Source organism: Cannabis sativa, chromosome X (assembly GCF_029168945.1).
Source record: "Cannabis sativa cultivar Pink pepper isolate KNU-18-1 chromosome X, ASM2916894v1, whole genome shotgun sequence".
Lineage (NCBI taxonomy): Eukaryota > Viridiplantae > Streptophyta > Magnoliopsida > Rosales > Cannabaceae > Cannabis > Cannabis sativa.
Window position 1 is genome coordinate 44,614,608 of NC_083610.1, and position 20,012 is coordinate 44,634,619.

At 37.3% G+C, this 20,012-nt stretch overlaps 1 protein-coding gene across 1 annotated transcript; it reads right to left on the reverse strand.

Moving 5' to 3' along the window:
* Positions 1-590: 590 nt before the first annotated feature.
* LOC115708219 (polypyrimidine tract-binding protein homolog 3) lies at positions 591-5,345 on the reverse strand. The gene is made up of 15 exons (XM_030636439.2): positions 5,199-5,345; positions 4,546-4,613; positions 3,969-4,040; positions 3,793-3,869; positions 3,567-3,648; positions 3,142-3,265; positions 2,764-2,828; positions 2,636-2,685; positions 2,466-2,507; positions 2,324-2,375; positions 2,154-2,211; positions 2,024-2,037; positions 1,557-1,664; positions 1,335-1,478; positions 591-1,204 (listed from the first exon to the last, which is right to left on the reverse strand). Exons 2-15 carry the CDS (start codon positions 4,600-4,602, stop codon positions 815-817), a joined length of 1,335 nt encoding a protein of 444 aa, XP_030492299.1. The 5' UTR covers positions 4,603-4,613; positions 5,199-5,345; the 3' UTR covers positions 591-814.
* Between the last annotated feature and the right edge of the window lie 14,667 nt (positions 5,346-20,012).

A 20,012-nucleotide genomic window follows, 5' to 3' on the forward strand; every position in this document is an offset into this window, starting at 1 on the left:
TAGGCTTAATAATTTTTTTTTTTCATTCAAACTAAACAAATTTCATTGTCCCAAAATAGAGCAGAAGGGCTCCATTTTGATTTGTAAATTTCATGAACAGAAATATTCTCAAAAGAAAACAAACTTGCTTAAAGAATTCAATGGAAATTGCTGGAATGCTTCTGTTTTCATGCACAAGAATAATATCAAAGGCATTCAAATTGGCACCTGCAATGTGTCAAAATGAGACAGAAAGAGACAGAAAAGAAACTATAGCCATAAAAGCATTTCTCAATCTTTGAGAGAGAGAGAGAGAGAGAGAGAGAGAGAGAGAGAGAGAGAGAGAGAGAGAGAGAGGCAAAAACTTTAACCAAGTGGGTGGAACAAATTTGGGTAATGGAATGAAAATACAGCACAAATGGCCTAACCTGAATTAGATGAGATGAAGTGATATACAAAGGGTACATGTGAAATCAATCCCTCTCTTAGAGAAAAATAGAAAACAGAAGAAGAAAAATATGAATGATCACACACACCTTTCTCTACCTAACTCTTCAAAACTCATGTTGGAACTAAATATTAAGGACTAAGCATAAGAAGAAGAAAAAAAATACTCAAAGGTTAAGAAAAAAAGTGAATAAATCATCGCGCTTAACTCGCCAATACAAATGCAATCGAAACCACTACTACAAGAAGAAAATTGATAACAAAGAAGAAGATTGTCAGCTCTAAATAGACAGTTTCTTTTTTTCAGTTATTGAGTCCTCACTCTCACCTCTATTATGCTTAAAAGAATCTTTGCTCTTGTTATTTTTCCAAAGCTACAAGCTTTCTCTTATATTGTCTGTAGTTGGGAAAAGGAGATGCGGATAATTGACCCGCCAAGCGAGCTAGCATGCTTGGTGACGAGAGCCTCAGTTGCCAGCTCCTCACTTTCGAACATTACCAGAGCCTGTTTCTTACCGTTCATCTCAAAGAGCTTTGTGTTGACGATGGGACTGTGTTCCTCTAGGTGGTTCACAATCTCTTCCTCGGTGACATCCTGGGGGAGAGAGGATAGATGGATAATCTTTGTTGGGGAGCAGCAGTAGCGGTAGTTCTTGGCTGCGTTGCGGTTAAAGCGGTTGAGATTAGAGTTCATGTACTCGTGGGTGTCGGCACCCTGTGTTATGTTTGGATGCTTTGAGAAGTTGACTTCCAAACGCTTTCCGAACAGCATTGCACCCTGATATTATAGGATTACAAAGCCATCAGTACCAAAGAAAAGAGAAAGCTCCTGTTACACAATTTTTGACTAAATCCATGGAATCGAATCATAAGTTGTATAACATATGACAATTTTAAGGAAAGCAAACCTTCAAGAAATGCACTGCCAGTTCTGCCTGGAAGCCATCACCCATCTGAACGAGGGCATGATCTGGTTTGTTGCGGAGAAGTTTGATCCTTACAATGTTTCCGTAGATGGAGAACAGGTTAAAAAGCTTATCCTCGTCTATTCTCTGAAATGGAAACCTTGTTATGTAAGAAAACCAGAAACACCAACTCTCGAAAATAGAAGTAACAAACGAATGACTTACATCGGGATTTAGGTTGGAGACAAGAACTGTACACCTGTCATTTGTCCCGCTTATACCTGGAGGCAAACCTCCACCAAAAGCGGCAGCAATTGCAGCGGCGTTTGCCATCTAAATTTTAAGAAAATGAACCAGAGGTAAGTTTTCAATTACTAGAAAAGACAGATTTAGACATACAACGACAATTGGGGAAAATCCCAAGACCGACCATCCAAATGGAAATGTCCAAGTTTCCATCTTAGCTCAATAAATCATCTATGGAGCATTAATGAAGCAAAGAAAAGAACAGAAAAGAAAGAATAAGCATAAGCTTGAGGAATGTTGCACCAATCGCGTAACATCACTACTGGAAAAGGGATTTCGAGGAGCTTGAATATACATATATTTCTCAAAAGTGCACACATAAGATAACCTCCATCTTGAAACAATTCAAGTCCTACACACAATTTAAAATAGCCAGCAAAACCAACCTGCGGAAATGGAACTGAAACAAAGGAAACAAAAAAAGTTCATCAGCAAATGACATTTAGAGCACCGAGTGCAAAAAACAAACAAAGAACAGAAACCATATTAAACCCAAAACAAAAACAAATTCAATACCTCCCCTTGTTCCAGAAGGTTGCATGCCATACATGCCTCCTGCATCACCATACCCAGGCTGTAACACAAGAAACAGAAAAGGTTTACAGTTTGCTTAAACTATACATAGTTCGATGTATGAATATGGAGGGGAGTGGGACAGAGGAGAATAAGAAGACAATGGAATATACTTGTGAGGGTCTTCCTTTCTGTTCTGAAGGAAGATTAGGGTTCGTAAAATCCCTAGACAAAGAAAAAAAGAGAAGTTAGTTTTAGTAGCCGAAATAAAGGTCATTACTGCAGTTTAATATTAAGGTCGTGACAGCAACTCACCTTGAACGCTCATTATTGTAATTCACTTGTAACTCGTCAAGGCTGGAATATAAATACAAGACTCGTGAATTCGATTACATCATATCATGAAACAATAATGGAAACAACTATCATCCACAAACAAACAATTGTGAATTATAATGAAAACTATAAAAGGTTAAGAAGCCTACTTGGAGAACTGAATATCGAGTTGGCAACAACCATCATAAATATTGCGTCCCTATAGAGTGCAAAAATATTAAAACTTGTTTTAAGTAACTAAGAACAACAGTTTAAAACAATCCAAGTTAAAGAATACCTGCAGCGTGGTCCTAGCTGCTACAGCACTTTGGCGTGATTGGTACTGAATGAGGGCCTGAAAACCTACATAGTCGCACAGAAGATGGAAAATGTATAACAAACCAATAAGAGAACCACAAAGAAATTCGTTAGATAAAAGCGTGGACTTTTCCCAAGTGCAATTGCAACGTCACACTCCCACTTGTGTATATATAATAATGTGAACCTCTTGAATTTCAGAAGTTGTTTAGAAGGACTACAAAGCAGGAAAAACAAAAGTGCGTCGATAAACATAACTTTTTTTTTTCTTTCCAAAATGCATGCACAAATGTTTGAGTTTAAACCAAAAAAGCAGAGAAGAGAAAGAGATAGAGGGAGAAAACTCCAAGAAGCTGACCAGCTGACTTCTGAAATGTGACAATCTTCTCCACAAATCCGTGGGGGAAAAACACTTGATGCAGCACTTCCACCGTTATAGGATATAGCATGTGATGAATTGTAACTAAGAGGATTCGGTTTGGCTAAGCATCCACACAGCCACAAACAGCAGACCAACACAGAGAAAGAGGGAAGAAGAGAATAAATAGGAAGTACAGAAATAGGAAGGAAGCAATTAAATAATATACTTATGCATATATAAGAAAAGAAAAAAGAAAGTTATCGCGAGAAACAGAAAGAAGTTTGGAAAAACTAGGTTGGTGATTTCACACTATTGCTTTTATTGCTAATCTTATATTGCAAACAATTATTATTATCTAACCATGTTACACAACATAACACTATAATACAACATATTATATGCCTACAAAACAAAGTGCCAACCTCATCTCCTCGTCCTTGAGCGTTTTGATCCATTGTTGTCAATTCTGGATGGGATGAGAATTGGACATAAACATTTCTCCCCCTATAATAAACAAAGACCAGCTAAATACACATGATAAATTTCAAACATATAAATATAAAATAAAAGAGAGAAAAAAGAAGAAAAGGGATGTTAACATCGGCCATGAGCCATTACCACACAGTGTTCTACAACAAAGTTTCATACCTTATGGCTGGTTGAACATTTGCATAGTATTGGAGCGCATTAACCGCAGAAGCAACATCTTGCATTTGGATAAGAGCCTTTTGCACATAGAAGATTTTCCATAGCATATCAGATCCAAACTTAAGGTAAAAGCTAAGTAAAACACATTTATAGAACATTTGAATGACAGGAAGTACCTGATTTTTCGCCCGAAGCATCACAAGCTTAGTTATAACCCCAAATGGCTGAAATAACTGAAGCAAATCATTCTGCCACAGAATATGTCGAATGCATAAGAAAATATAAAATAAAAGATGACAGAGTACCTAGATTAAAACAAGTAACCTGCAATGTTAAATGAATTACAAAATGTGATCCTCCTCCTAGGAAATAGGTAACTTATTTTGGATATTTTGGAAGTCAATACTTAAAATTTATGACAATATCAATCAGCCTTCAAATCTTAATCTAACATTCTTTAATACATAGGGAAGAAAAAAAAATGATTGAAAAGTAAATCAAGAGAAGGATAAGATTAAATTTATGCATAATTGACCACAAAGAAAGATAGCTCAAATGTTCAAGCCTATGGTTTTCTCCTGTTCCTCAAAAATTATAGAATTAGGCCAAAACATATCAATAATTGTTTGAAAGCAGAATACAAACTGATTAACAATGTCACTATTCAACTTAATTCCCATTATTTCTTTCTTATATAGCTTGAATTCATTCACAACATAAATTCTGATTAAAAACAAAGAGAGAAGAACATACTTCTGATATTTCATGCCCAACATTCCTGACGTGGATGACTTTGGAAGGTTCTGCCATTGTTAAGCAAGCTGTAACACCAACATTAACTATGTTTAAAACATTTTCACTTAGGATTATAAGAAAATCAGTACACTTTCTCAATTCAAACGCCATATACTTACACCCACACACACCCAAAAAACTAACAAATTGGTTTTAATTGCAACTGTATAAATTGAACATAATCAAAACAGTTTTGATGCAAAGCCATTAAGAAAAAACCTCATCAAAAAACCCACCAAGAAACAGAGGACAAAAATAAATCATAACCAAAATTTCCAAAGGGAATTTCTCTTCCATCAGAACAAAAGAAAAAAAAAAAACCCTTTTTTTTTAACGGACACTAAACTAATTACCAATTACCATCAAATAAAGCATCAACAACACAAAACCCTAAAACCCCATTTCGATTTTACGAGAAATCAAAAACAGGGTAACAACCCAGATGGAGAAATGAATTCCCACACAAGAGGGAAGGGGTTAATTTTTGTTTTTGTTTTTTTTTTTATTTTTGTAAAGCTAATTTCTTGGCTTCCAAACAGCATTCATCGAAAGGAGAAAGAAGATCAATAATGAGAGAGAGAGAGAGAGAGAGAGAGAGAGAGAGAACTTGCCTGAGGAGAAGAGAGAAGAGAAGATGAGATGAGAGGGTCGAAGAGAGAGAGATATTAGGATTGTAGGTTAAGTGCTTCGCATGTTGTAAATGTACTCTCTTTTTTTGTTTGCCCTTATGTTTATGTTATGTTAATGTTAATCTCATCATCAATTATGTTCCACTGTTTCTTTATATCTCTCTCCACTTTTTATTTTTTATTTGTTTACTACTATTAAAGATTTTTTTTTTTTGGTAAAAAAAGTTATTATTATTGGGCTACCGTTAATTTCATGTTACAATCTTTTAGTCAATCTCTACGTCCAAAAATAAATGTTGAAATATTTTTTAAAAAAATTTTATTTTTACAGTGGTATTCGTCATGCTTACAACATCATACTTGTAAGTTTTTGAAAATTTTCGAATAGTTTACAGTGTCGAAAATACATTTGAAGTTTTTTGAACACGAGTGGTAGACTGGAATATCAGGAACTCTATTTTTCGGTACTGTAAACTATTCGAAATTTTTCAAAAATTTACAAGGATGATATTGTAACTATAACGAATACCGCTATGAAAAAAATATTCGGTGTGTGATTTCGGACGTGGAGGTTGACTAAGAGGTTGTAATTAGCACTCTTCAAAAATTAATTCCATCAAAAAAATTGTGTTTCTCTTAGGGGTGTTCATCAAACCGCTCAAATCGCCCGCACCGCACCGCACTGCAAAAAAAAAATACAGTTTGAAATTCTTTGCGATGCAGTCGCGGTTTGAATTTTTCCTAAACCACGCGGTGCGATGCGATTTGCAGTTTTGAATTGTTAATATGCGGCTCAAACCGCACCGCACCGCACATTATAAAAATACAAATTTTTATATTTATTCAGGTCCAATATGTAAATGTCCAACCCAAAGTCCACTAATTATTGTATTATTTAAATTTAATTTTTATTTTCATATTTATTTTCAAGCTTTATGGTATTTTCGACAAGTGTTGCTCAATTTTTACTGTATTTGTGATAGTTTGATAATTAGTGATAGTCCAAACTGCAAAAACCGCACCGCACCACACCATTTTTTGTGGTGCGATTTTTGTAGATTTTTAGTTTCACGGTGGGGTGCGGTTTGAAAAATTGAAAAAACTGCACGTGCGAGTTCGTTTGAAAAATGGTAAAAAACTACATCACCCACATCGTGAACATCCCTAGTTTCTCTCAGCTCATGTATGAGTAATATGTGTTATTTATATTATAGTCATATATTCATAGTTACCGAGTCATAATCGCTTGATGATTAATGTTATTGGTCAAGGGATGACAATTTACGTCATGACACGATAACACAACACGAACTCGATACGAATTATTGCAGGTTAAGGTCACAAAAAATAGACACACGTTAAAATTGGGTCGAACTCAAAATTAGTGTTATTAACACATGTGACACAAAATCAACACGAATAGACCCTTTTATATTTAATATATTATTAAAATTATTAATTTATAGTTAAATTATATTTATTTCAAAGAAAATTGCTTATAAGAATATAAGATAGATTATTATATTTAATATTGAGAATTTTATTTATTATATTGATAATTTGTGATAAATTAATACAATGAAAATTGAATATGTGATACCAATCATGTTGATCAACATGTATTGTAACATAAATATAGTCGACACGTGAACAGGACGGGTCAACGCGAGAACATGATGTGTCGGGTTAGGGTTGAGATTTATTTCTTAACACGAAATATATAGGTCGGGTTAGGGTTGACAAATTAAACATATCAACCTGCATAACACGAACATGAATATGACACGTCAACACGAATTGTCGTCGTGTGATTGAGATTTGTCAAAAAAAAGAGGAAAAATACGAAATAAGTCTTTAAAAAGTTCACTTTGATGTAGATAAGTCCTCAACCTCAAAAAATTACAGCAATATTCCCCTAAGCTTGAGATTCTAGTAAATTTATTGGTCCTCATTTTAATAGATTTGTTAGTTGCTCCCAAAAATATCACATGTTGATATTAAACTGCAGTAAAGTCTCCAAAAAATTTACTTTGATGAAGAAATATTATTGTTAATTGATATATATATTTAATAAATATAAATTAAATGGTTGCCTCGTACTTTTTGAGACACACACACACAAAGTCCCAAATTTTTTTAGGAAAAATTGTGGCAAAAGTTTCCAAAAAGTTCACTTTGATTCAAATAAGTCTCCAACCTCAAAAAATAGTGGTAATAGTCTCTAAGCTTGAGATTCTTCTAAGTTCGTTAGTACTTATTTTAATAGATCTGTTAGTTGCTCTCAAAAATATCACGTGTTGATATTAAATTGCGGTATAAGTCCTTAAAAGATTCACTCGGATGCATATAGATTTCTAATCTCAAAAAATTGTGATAATAACCCTAAGCTCAAGATAGGAGTGTTCATCCGATCCAATCCGTACTTTTTTTAATCAAACAACATCCAATCCGCACTAAGTGCGGATTTCATATTTTGGATCCAATCCGATTCGCATAACAATTTAAATCCAATCCAATCCGCAATAGTGCGGATTGGATCGGTTGTTTTTTTTTTTAATGATAAATTATTTAATATTTCATAGAAAAAAATTAAAAAAAGACTATTGTTTCTTAATCTCCAATAATAATCTATTTCCATCTCCATTTATATATAAATCAAATTAATATACATATATGTCAATATATACGTACTCATCTTTAGATTTACACTAAAATATATATATAGGGATATGATTTTGTCCCGTGATGTACTTTCACGGAATGTATTCTGTGGTACATTAGATGGGTCTCAGGGTACATTAAATGAGTGTCAGGGTACGTTTCTACTTTTTAAACCTAATTACCCCTAGATCAATCTCATCCGTCAGATCAAATAACTCCCTCATCTGACGGCTGCCGTACATCACGGATTACAATCCGTGAAAGTACAATAACGGGATAAAATCATATCCCTATATATATGTATTCATTACTAAAATAAATAAGTTAGTAAATATATTTAAATTTATGTGTATGTGTCTATGTGAATAAGAATAGTTTTTCTAGTGTTTTTTATTATAAAACAAATAAATACACCAACTCAATATATTACTAAAAAAGATTAAGAAATTAAAAATTTGTGTCATCTTTTTAATATTACTAGAAAATTAATATATATATTATACATTATAATTTTTTGAAAATATATATAATTAAGTGCAGATTGGATTGGATCGGTTACTTTTTGAAGTCAAACAACATCGAATCCGCACAAGTGCGGATTTTAGATTTCTCAATCCAATCTAATCCGCGCAAGTGTGGATATCTGCATTTTGCGAATTGGATTGGATTGGATCATGCGAATTAGACTTGATCGGATACTTAGTGAACACCCCTAGCTCAAGATTATTATTAGTCCATGTAGGTATCTAATTTAACTACTCCATTTATTGCTCCCAAAATACCACGTATTGATATTTTATTGGTCTTAATCATAATTTTAATAAAAATAATTTAAAATAATTAAATAGATAAATAAATTATTTTAAAACTAATTAATTAACTTTTTTCATCCGATCTACTTTTTTTTTTTTCTTTCTTTCTTCTTCTCCTTCTCATTCACTACTAGCCCAACCTGTCTAGTCCCGATCTACTCTACTAAAACTCTCCAATTTCCATTACTAAGAGGGGTTGCTCTAAAAGAAAAAAAAAAAAATCTAAGGAAAGTTTGAATTAGAGAAGCAAAGGTCAAAGAACCGGCCACCAAAACCCACCACCCACCACTACTCGTATATATATTTCTTCACCGCATACTCCCTCCATGTCTCTCGTTTTCTTAGAAACATAAAGAAAAAAAACAAAAAGTTTCATCTCTCTCCAAGATCTCGATCTTGATCCCGATCTTGAGAACATATATTTCTTTTTAGGCCCTCTAGGTCTCTCTCTTTGTGCTGGACAACGATAGAAATCTAGCGACCAGAGATGATGACCGACATGATAGGTATAGAAAGAGGGTTAGAGTCAGAGCAATGTGTAGTGATTTGGGATTTTTTTTCTTTCTTTTCTTTACTTAATTGGTTTTTTGGATTTTCTAGGATCGTGGGATGGGACGAGGAAGAAGGTGGAGATAAAAGGATGGTACTAGACTAATAGTCAGCGACAAGCCTCCACAACTACTGAGAATGGTGGGTGACGAATCGTAAAAATTAGGGTGTATTTTTAATATATAATGTTTTTCAATCTTTAATCAAAAAAACATCAAGGTTTTAATAATATTTTTATTTAAATAATTTTTTATGCTGTTGACCAATAAACTTTTGACACGTGGAAATTTTAAGAACTACAAATAAAATTGTTAAATTGAGTACCTACAAACTAACGAGAATCTCGAGCTTGACGGACTATTATTGTAACGCCCTAATGCTAAGGCACGCTACAGTGCTTTTTCAATTATTGTGCAATCTTTGCTAATCAAAGAAATTTCTCGAAAATCGTGTCAAATTAAAACTTTTGTATTAAATACTAAACTTTGTAATATAATAAAATATTTACAAATGTCGGGATCCCGTTTTCAAACTTTGTAAAATTTACTTTTCAAAAATATACATTCCAAAATACACAATTTACTAGTCGCACAACGACTTTCAAAATACAACTCCCAGATGTCCCGAGACCGAACACTCCAAGTCGCGCTACTTGACATGTACAATCTCACCCAAGCTCAGGTTCACTCCTGTTCAGCCTTCGCCTTTCCTTTACCTACACATGGAAGCAGAAACTGTGAGTCAACAGACTCAGTAAGAAATGCATATAACATATCATAGGAACCGATGATGGACAACACTCGAGCAGGAACCGGTTTCACTTCTGCTTTCGGCTCCTCTTTCTTTGCCTGGGGGCAATCCTTCTTGAAAGGCCCCACCATGCCACATAGGAAGCATGTCTTCCGGTTACACTCTCCCGGATGATGTTTCTTGCACCGTGGACACTCAGGGTAAGAGTAACCCTGGCGTCCTCTTCTGCCTTGGTTCCTACGGAACCGCTTACTTTGCCCCGAGCCACCAGAAGCTGGAACAACTTTTCTTTTCTGCTCGGTAGTGGAGTCACCACCATCCCTACCATAAACAGGAGTAGGAACAGTGGGGGTTCCACCAACACTCGGAGTCACCCGGGGCTCCTGAAGGAATTTCACTGCACCCTCGGCTCTCAAAGCCTTTTCAACCATCTCTGCATATGTGGTTGCCTCAGTGGTAGTAATCACCAAATCGTGCCGAATCTTTGCACTTAAACCAGCCAGATATTTTTCTTTCTTGCTAAAATCAGTTGGCACAATTCCAGCTGCCAGCTTGGCCAAACGGTCAAACTTTGTCGTATACTCAGTAACCAACATTCCCTCAGTTTGAACCAATTCGGTGAACTCTTTCCGCTTTGCACTGCGGACTGCTTCGTTATAATACTTGGAGTTAAACAACAACTTGAATTCTTCCCAGGTCATCACTGTGACGTCCCGAGTGAGGGTTATCCACTCCCACCACACGAGAGCGTCTTCCTGAAACTGAGAAAGTGGCGCAGGTCACCCGATCATTACCAACCACTCCCATAAAATTGAGGATGCGATCAATCACTGAAAGCCACTGCTCGGCCTTCATCACATCAGGACCTCCCAGAAACACTGGAGGTGCCTGTTTCCGGAACCTTTCGCATAACGGCTCCATACGGTTGCCAACAACAGGTTGTTCTGCTGGCACTACTGGAACCGCCACGGCCTCAACCACTTGAGGAGGCACGGCAGGAGGACCCTGCTGCCTCAATCTTTGGATCTCTTCATCTTGTTGGCGGATTCTATCTTGCATCTCCGCAAATCTTTGCTCCCAATTAGGAGGAGCTTGGGGTGAATTTACAGGGCAACCACCCTGAGCTCTGCCACGGCCACGGCCGCGACCACGAGGATTTTGGGGATTCCTCTGACCGCCTACGGTCTCAACCATATCACCCTGACTTCTTGTATTTCGCGGGGCGTCCATTTAATAGGACTTAGCCTCCGAATCCATAAGCCGAGCGGAGTTGAACGACGATCAAAACTTAACACCGCTCTTAATAATTTAAAGGCAACACACTTTCTTTTCTTTTTAAAGAAATATATTTAATTAAAATCTAATATGCTTCCTAACATACTTTCTCATTCTCATTTAATTAAATTACTAAACAAGTACAGGCTTACTGAACCGTGAACCGAGCTTTCTCTGATGAAGATTGTACATGTCTTAGCAAGCTTCGGTAAACAAACCTGGCGGCTCTGATACCAAAATTGTAACGCCCTAATGCTAAGGCACGCTACAGTGCTTTTTCAATTATTGTGCAATCTTTGCTAATCAAAGAAATTTCTCGAAAATCGTGTCAAATTAAAACTTTTGTATTAAATACTAAACTTTGTAATATAATAAAATATTTACAAATGTCGGGATCCCGTTTTCAAACTTTGTAAAATTTACTTTTCAAAAATATACATTCCAAAATACACAATTTACTAGTCGCACAACGACTTTCAAAATACAACTCCCAGATGTCCCGAGACCGAACACTCCAGGTCGCGCTACTTGACATGTACAATCTCACCCGAGCTCAGGTTCACTCCTGTTCAGCCTTCGCCTTTCCTTTACCTACACATGGAAGCAGAAACTGTGAGTCAACAGACTCAGTAAGAAATGCATATAACATATCATATAATTTCCGACCTGTAAATAGGCGCCCATACACCTATTTACAGAGCTTAACAGATGAGTATGAACGTTCTAACTAGGACACGACCATGTACCATGTACCACATGCACTCAGTATACCTTCGTATTAGTGTAGGTAAGGTATGACCGCACCTTGAGTACTATCTAGTGTTGTACCACAGACACCTTGTACCTTCCCGTACAAGTGCTGGTAACACTATGATGTACTTCCAAACATCATACACCTTACCAATGCATTCCGTACCGCAACCGTACAAGTGTTGGTAGTGTATGAATCACAACAAATAAGCATGTATACATATTAACACATACATACATTCAGATAATCACATCATACATTATACACAGTTCTTACCTGTTTTCCGAATTCAAGTGTGTTGGCCGACTTGAACAGAATTCTCGTGCTAGATGGATGCCCTAATCACATATTGAAACCGGGTAAGTCACACGATTAAAACCCTAATCCCGGGAAACTCAAAACCAAAACCCTAGGTTCTGCTATGCTCTTAATGGGTTATTCTAACTCTGGAAATGGGGAAACACCCAACCGAGGCATCGAAATGGCAAAAATTGAGAAAATGAAAGGCTCGGGGAACCCTGCCAAAACCGGCTAGCCGGTTTTTGTGGCACTGCAAACCGGCTAGCCGGTTTGCACCAGGTTTCCCAAAACCTCTCATTTGTTGCTCAATCTTCCACCAATCGCCATGAAACTTTCCAGAGCACCTATACAATATATAAGCAACAAAATCCAGGCAGTATTTCACAGAACAAACCAACAAATCACAACTTGCCATTAAAGCTCAAAGCTTTGAACTCTAAACTTAAAATTGCATAAAACCATCAACACCAATCAAAACCTGCTGCAAGGAGTTAAAATCAACTCAACAAGACCCTAAAATTCGAACCCTAGGCATATGAAAACCTAACAGCTCCTATTACTCCAAAACACCATTTCAACCTAACTTAAAAACTTGAAAACTAAGAGGGGTTTCATTAGAACTTACCTTAGGATGATTTCCCCCCTTGGATTCCTTGCTGAAACTTAGAAAATTGGAAGAGAAGATTGATTCTTGCCAATACTTTGTCCCAACCGAAAGAAAGAGAGAGAGAGTTCAAGAAAATGCCTTAATTTCTAATTTTTTCTTTTTTTCTTAATTTCCTCAAATGAAAAGAGTTTTTTCCCCAATTAACTCTTGCTGAAATAATATTTGGCTAGGTGTCAATCACCTAGGGCAGCCACCTATCCTCACCAAGGAAAAGACTAAAATGCCCCTTAAACTTAAAACTAGGGTATTTCCAAAGCTAGGGGTAAAATGGTCAAATTCCATAACCCCGCTCAATCCCGATAATTTATTTTCTCTAAAATATTTCCCACTATGAAATAAGGTTCTAAACTTACCCATGTGATCAATCTAGTCATCCATCGCATTTTCCGTTGTCGCCGAACAAAAATAACATATTTCACATATAAGCTAAATAATACCCCTAGAGTTTAATAAAATCTCCGGAATTGAGAAATTATAACTCTAATATTTATTTGTAAATATTGGAGTCCACAATTAAATTAATTCGCAAATAATAATAAAATAATAAAAATTAGTGCTAATTGCCCTTACTAACCCAAATTACTAGAGCGGTCATTACAATTATTGTAATTTTTTCAAGAATATGAATTTATCTGCATTAAAATAAACTTTTTATGGACTTATGTTGTAATTTAATATCAACACTTAACATTTTTAGGAGCAATTAACCTATCTCTTAAAATGAGAACCAACAAATTTGTAAGAATCTCGAACTTAGAGACTATTACCACTATTTTTTAAAGTTAAGAACTTATTTACAATCAAAATGAACTTTTTGAGAATTTTCACAAGTAGTTTTTAAATTGTTTGATTTGACTATTCGACCAAACCATTTGTCTGACTAGTTAAACCGGTGGTTAAGCTCATAGGGAGAGGCTTGGTTGCTAAAATTGCTTCGGCAGCAGTTGCAGCAGTAGTCTACTTTGTTTGGTGTACTCAGAATAGATGCATTTAGAAGCCTCTTGTGGTTCTATCGCAGTGATATATCAACAGGTTAGGGCTGAGCATCGGTCGGTTTGGTCGTTTTTTTCTATATAAAAATCCAAAATTCAGTTTTCGGTTTGGATTGGTGCAATCCGAAAACCGACCGACCAATCCAGAACATATCTTAAAACCGACCAAACTGAAGTTTTTTTTTTTTTAAAAAAAATAATCCAATTTATTCTATAAATACATTATTTTACATTTTACAACTACAAATATATAAATTAATTGTTCAAAAATTAATTATCTTGTTCTTTTAACTTTAATATTAATAAAAAATAATATATTATTTTTATATATTATTAGTAACTATAATACATGAAAAAAAAACTTAATAAATTAATATATGTAACGGTCGGTTTCAATTTTTTTGGTCGGTTTATTACAAAAAAAAAAAAAAAACCGACCGTTCAATGGTAGTTTAAACCGTTAGCTATTTTTTCGATTTTCGATTTCGTCGGTTTCGGTTCCAATAGTGTTCGATAGGTCGGTTTAAATGATTTTTTCGATTTTCCGAATTTTATGCTCACCCCTACAATAGGTTAAGATGATTTTGAAGACTAAATTCCAACTTATCAATGAATCTATGTAATTAATATGTTAAACAATATGTAAGTAGTTTGGTTGTTGGAATAATTTTTTTTTTTTTTTAAATAACTAAGTTTAACTTCATACTTAAGTTTAAGTTTAATTTTTGGCAGTACTAATATGTGTTAATCTGATTAGTCTAGGTCATTAAATTTTTATTTTTATTTTTTAAAAATAATTTAAATATAGGTGTATAATAATTTGACATTTACCGATAAGGTATTTATCAATTTTAAAAATATAATTTAAATATCATTACCATCAAAAATTAAATTTAAGTATTTATATACAACATTAAATTAAACTTATATAGGAGATTCATCCCTGTGGATGGTGGTAAGCAATGGATACAACTTAAGTTTGATAAGCTGCCCTTACTTTGCTTCACTTGTGGTGTTTGGGGACATGATCAAGCCGTTTGTACTAAGGCACAAGCATTGGAGTTGAATCTGAATGGTGATCAAGTCCCAAAATTTGGGGTATGGTTGAAAGAAGAGGACCCTACTCCGAACTGCTTTGTGGCCCATACTCAGCGATTAGCACAGGTGCAGGAGGCCCGATCCACGATTGGTGGTGATGGAGTGTCTGAGACGGTGAGTCGTCGGCCGGAGGTGGTTAGGGGGACTGGGAGAGACACGACCTTGGAGACTAGGACGGGGCGGTTGGAGAATAAGGCGGGTGAAGGTATAGATCGTGGGCAGGCAGTTATAGACAATGGTAATAATCAAAAATTAAAGGGAAAAGTACATATGGAGACTGAAGTGGGCTATTCTCATAAAGAAATGGGCTTTATTCAAAGCCCATATGCTTTTGTATCTGGACAGAGCTCAACTGGACTAGATCACTTTGGCCCAAATGTTACCTTGGAACATACACGGGTGGAAGTCAATGGAATTACCCTTGATCCCCAATCATTATCACAGACTGCTGGGAACGATAGAGGGGTGCGAAATCGTGAGGGGAATGAATGTAGGGTGGAATTTGATGTTCAGGATGATAGGGAAGGAAGGAAAAGACGTTGTGGTCGAAATGGAATCACCATGGAGGGGGGGGGGGAAGCTACGGCTGAAGGAGAGGCTATGGTGGAGCAGGCGGAGGTTGGCCGATTTCTTCTGGGTTGTGATACGACAGTTTCTGGGGCTGGGCATCACGGCAAAGAAGGAAGGAAGAGAGTATCTATTAAAAACAAGGCTCGGAATAAGGCCAAGAAGGGTGGATCGCAAGTGGAGTGTAGCTTACCTGAGCAGGAAAAAATGCAGACAGGTACGGGTGAACTATCTGATGCTGAGGTTCTTGTAGGAAAGGAAGGAAATAGTGGTTGTGTATCTAATTTGGAGGTAGGTATTTCTAATGATTTGGATTTACCTGTTTCTTTTTCTGAAATTGAAGCGGCGAGCCTTGATATTCAAGGCCGCCGAATGCAATGAAAATTTTAAGTTGAAATGTCCAAGGAATTGGGAATCCTTGGACATTAAGAGCATTGCAATCCCATGTGCGTGATGTTAAACCGAGTATAATTTTCTTAGCTGAAAGTAAGTTAACTCGGGCTCAAGCGGAACGGGTATGTAGTGTTCTTCAATATGAGAATTTGTGGACTGTGGATAGAATTGGGCTGAGTGGGGGGCTGTTGTTGATGTGGAAAGCTGATATACAGGTGCAAGTTTTGTCTAGTTCTCCCGGACATATACTTGCTACTGTTGCTGGGAGTGGATTTCCGCCATGGTCTTTCACTGGTTTCTATGGTAATCCTGAATCTTCTCAACGTCGATTTTCGTGGCAATTGTTGCGGGATTTGCGGAAGGAAGTGCAAGGGCCGTGGTTATGTATCGGAGATTTCAATGAAATTGTTAGTTTTTCTGAGAAAGTGGGCGGTCGTGATCGCCTTCCAGGGGTTATGGATGGGTTTAAAGAAGTGATTGATGATTGTCGATTTATTGATTTTAGTTCTACGAAACATGAGTTGACATGGTGCAATGAGCATAGTCAGTCCAGGATTATGGAACGGTTGGATAGAGGTCTATGTACTGAGGAGTGGTTGGCACAATTTGAAGGGGCTGATATAGCGTTGCTTGATTGGTGGGAATCGGACCACCGTGCTTTGGTTGTGGATATGCCGATTAGAGTGGATGGCGCTAAATGTGGGAAGTCTAAACGTAAGAGTCAGTTTCATTTTGAAGAGGCATGGTGCCAAGAGGAGGAATGTGCTGAGATTGTGGATCGGGTGTGGCAAGAGGATCATGGTAGTGGCCGATTGGGGTCTTTTAGATGTAGGGTGAATAAGTGTGGGAAAGCTCTTCAGAACTGGAATAGGAAAAAGAAGTCTAAGTTGAATAGTGAGGTTGAGAAGCTTAAAAAAGCAATTCATGAGTTAACAATGATGCAACAATCGGGGGTGTGGGAGCGTATGAAAGAGATTGAAGCTAAATTGAATGGGTTGCTTGAGAAGGATGAACAATATTGGAGACAACGGAGTCGAGCGTTATGGTTGCAATGGGGAGATCGTAATACAAAATATTTTCATCATAAAGCTTCTGCCCGTCGAAAGAAGAATGAGATTAAAGGACTTCATGATCACATGGGTGTTTGGCAAGATGATAAGGTGGTAGTGTGTAAGATTGTGGAAGACTACTATGCGAAATTGTTTAAGAGTTCTGACATTGATGTAGCTGTCCTAGATGAGGTGCTTAGTGTAGTTCAGCCAAAGGTATCTTCAGCCATGAACGAAAATTTGCTAGCTGAATTTAGAGAGGAGGAGGTCGTCCGAGCCGTGAAAGAGATGAATCCTACTAAAGCACCTGGTGCCGATGGACTTCATGCGCTTTTTTACCAAAAGTTTTGGTCCAAACTGAAACTTGATGTTGTTGCTGTGTGCTTAAATGTATTGAATAAAGGGGCTGATTTGCAATGTCTTAATGATACGGTGGTGGCATTAATACCAAAAGTTGATAAGCCTCAACGAGTGGAACAGTTTCGGCCGATTAGTCTTTGTAATGTGATTTATAAAATTGTGTCGAAGTGCTTGGCAAATAGGCTGCGGCTTTCTCTTGGTAGTGTGGTTTCGGACTCACAAAGTGCTTTCTTGAAGGGTCGTCTTATCCATGATAATGCAATTGTGGGGTATGAAAGTTTGCATGTGATGCGGAAGAATAGATTTCGGAACGGGTCAAAAGTTGCATTGAAATTGGATATGGCGAAGGCGTATGACCGGGTAGAATGGCAGTTTTTGGAAGCTATGATGATGAGGTTGGGGTATAATCGGCTATGGGTGGAGAAGATCATGAATTGCCTCACTTCTGTTCAGTTCTCCTTTATCATCAATGGGGAAATTCAAGGTCGCATACTTCCACAACGAGGATTGCGACAAGGTGATCCACTTTCACCTTTTTTGTTTTTGCTTTGTGCTGAAGCTTTTTCATGTCTTATTCAACATGCTGAACAACAAGGTAGATTACATGGGATTGTGTTTGGAAGACAGAGAGTAACGGTATCGCATCTTTTCTTTGCGGATGATAGTCTTGTGTTTCTTGATGCGACCGAAGCTGAATGTAGGTGTTTCAAAGAGTTGTTAGAAAAATATTCTATTGCATCTGGTCAGCTTGTCAATTATCACAAATCTGAGATGTGTTTTGGGCGCTCTGTTTCTGCTCCGATTCGGACTCAGTTGGCTACTTTTATGGGGGTGAAAGTTGTAGATAACTATGGGAAGTACTTGGGGCTTCCGTCTTTTGTTGGGCGAACGAAGAAACAACATTTTGAGTTCATCAAGAATAAGGTTTGGAATAAATTGAAGGGGTGGAAAGGGTCGTTCTTTTCGGCTGCTGGGAAAGAGGTGTTAATTAAGGCGATTGTGCAAGCTATACCTATGTATACCATGAGTTGTTTTCGCTTACCAAAGAAGACAATTAATAGTATTCATAGTATGGCAGCCCGGTTTTGGTGGGGATCATCGGAAAAAGAGGCTAAGATTCATTGGTGTAAGTGGTCTGTCCTGTGTAAACATAAGGAGCAAGGTGGTCTTGGGTTCCGGGATTTGGGTCTATTTAATCAAGCATTGCTCGCAAAGCAAATTTGGAGATGTATTCGATATCCGAATTCTTTGTGTAGCAAAGTCTTGAAGGCTAGTTATTACCCGAATGTAGGAGTGTTGGAGGCTAAATGTGGGAACCATGCGTCTTTTGTTTGGCGGAGTTTGGTGTGGGGGAAAAAGATTATTCAAGCTGGGTATCGATGGAGGATTGGGAATGGAAACTCGGTGCGGGTTCTTGAAGATCCGTGGCTACCTAGGCCGGTTACTTTTAAAGTTTATGATAAGCCTTCGTTGCCGGATCAACTACATGTCATTGATTTGAAGAAAGGGAATGGGGAATGGGATGAGGAGTTTGTTAGAGCTGTCTTCAATCCAACAGATGCGGAATTAATTCTTCAAATGGCTACTTCGGAATATGATATTGAGGATAAGATCCGTTGGCATTATAGTAAAGATGGAGAGTACTCAGTTCGGAGTGGCTATCGTATGGCGGCGGCTCTGCAGGTCAGGGAAATTCAGTCTAATACAGAGGCTACTGAGAGATGGTGGAGACAACTTTGGAAGTTCAAAATCCCGCCAAAGGTGAAACATTTTGCATGGAAGATGGCCCATTCATGGATACCAACCAATTCGGCTCTTGCTCATCGGAAAATTCAGGTTGAGCCTTATTGCAATCGGTGTTCTAGTGGTGCTTATGAAAATGTCTTTCATGCTTTATGGGGATGTAGAGTGAATTGTGATGTGTGGAAACTGACTGGGTTTTCTGGTAAAATTAAGAGACAAGGTAAGGAGGATGTTCTTGCTTTTTTAATGAGATTGTCAGGGAGTTTGCCGAAGGAAGATTTTGAGTTCTTTCTAGTTTTGTCCTGGAATATTTGGTACATCCGAAATTCGGTTAACCATGGGGGACACAAACCCACGGCTGCTGCAATGATTGAATGGTGCAGCAAACTCCTTGCTGAATTTCGAGGGGATACGGTTTCGCAGAAGACTGGAGCAGCAAGGGCGGCTGCTTGTTGGGTTGCACCAGTTCGGGGATCATTTAAAATTAATGTTGATGCGGGTGTGAAAGAGGGGGAAGGATTAGCAAGTGTTAGTTCGGTTGTGCGTGATCACAATGGATGTATAAGCAGGGCGGCTGTCAGGATAGTGAGACAAGCACTATCTCCACTGCATGCTGAGCTTCGTGCGATAGCAGATGGGCTCACGGTTGGGCTGCAACAGAAGCTGTCTTCTTTCATGGTGGAAACTGATTGTCTTCAGGCTGTGAATCTGGTGATGAAGGATGATGGGGGTTGTCGAGATGTTGATGGACTTATTGCTCATATTAGAGATTTATTGCAAGATGTAAGGGTCCATGGGATATCTTTTGTGTATAGGGAAGCAAATCAAG

Coding starts and splice junctions, on each gene's coding strand:
- LOC115708219 (XM_030636439.2), bottom strand. CDS start 4,602: ATGGCAGAACCTTCCAAAGTCATCCACGTCAGGAATGTTGGGCATGAA. Junction 3,870..3,968: donor TGCTTCGGGCGAAAAATCAG/GTACTTCCTGTC, acceptor TATGTGCAAAAG/GCTCTTATCCAAATGCAAGA. Junction 3,266..3,566: donor CTCAAGGACGAGGAGATGAG/GTTGGCACTTTG, acceptor GTGGATGCTTAG/CCAAACCGAATCCTCTTAGT.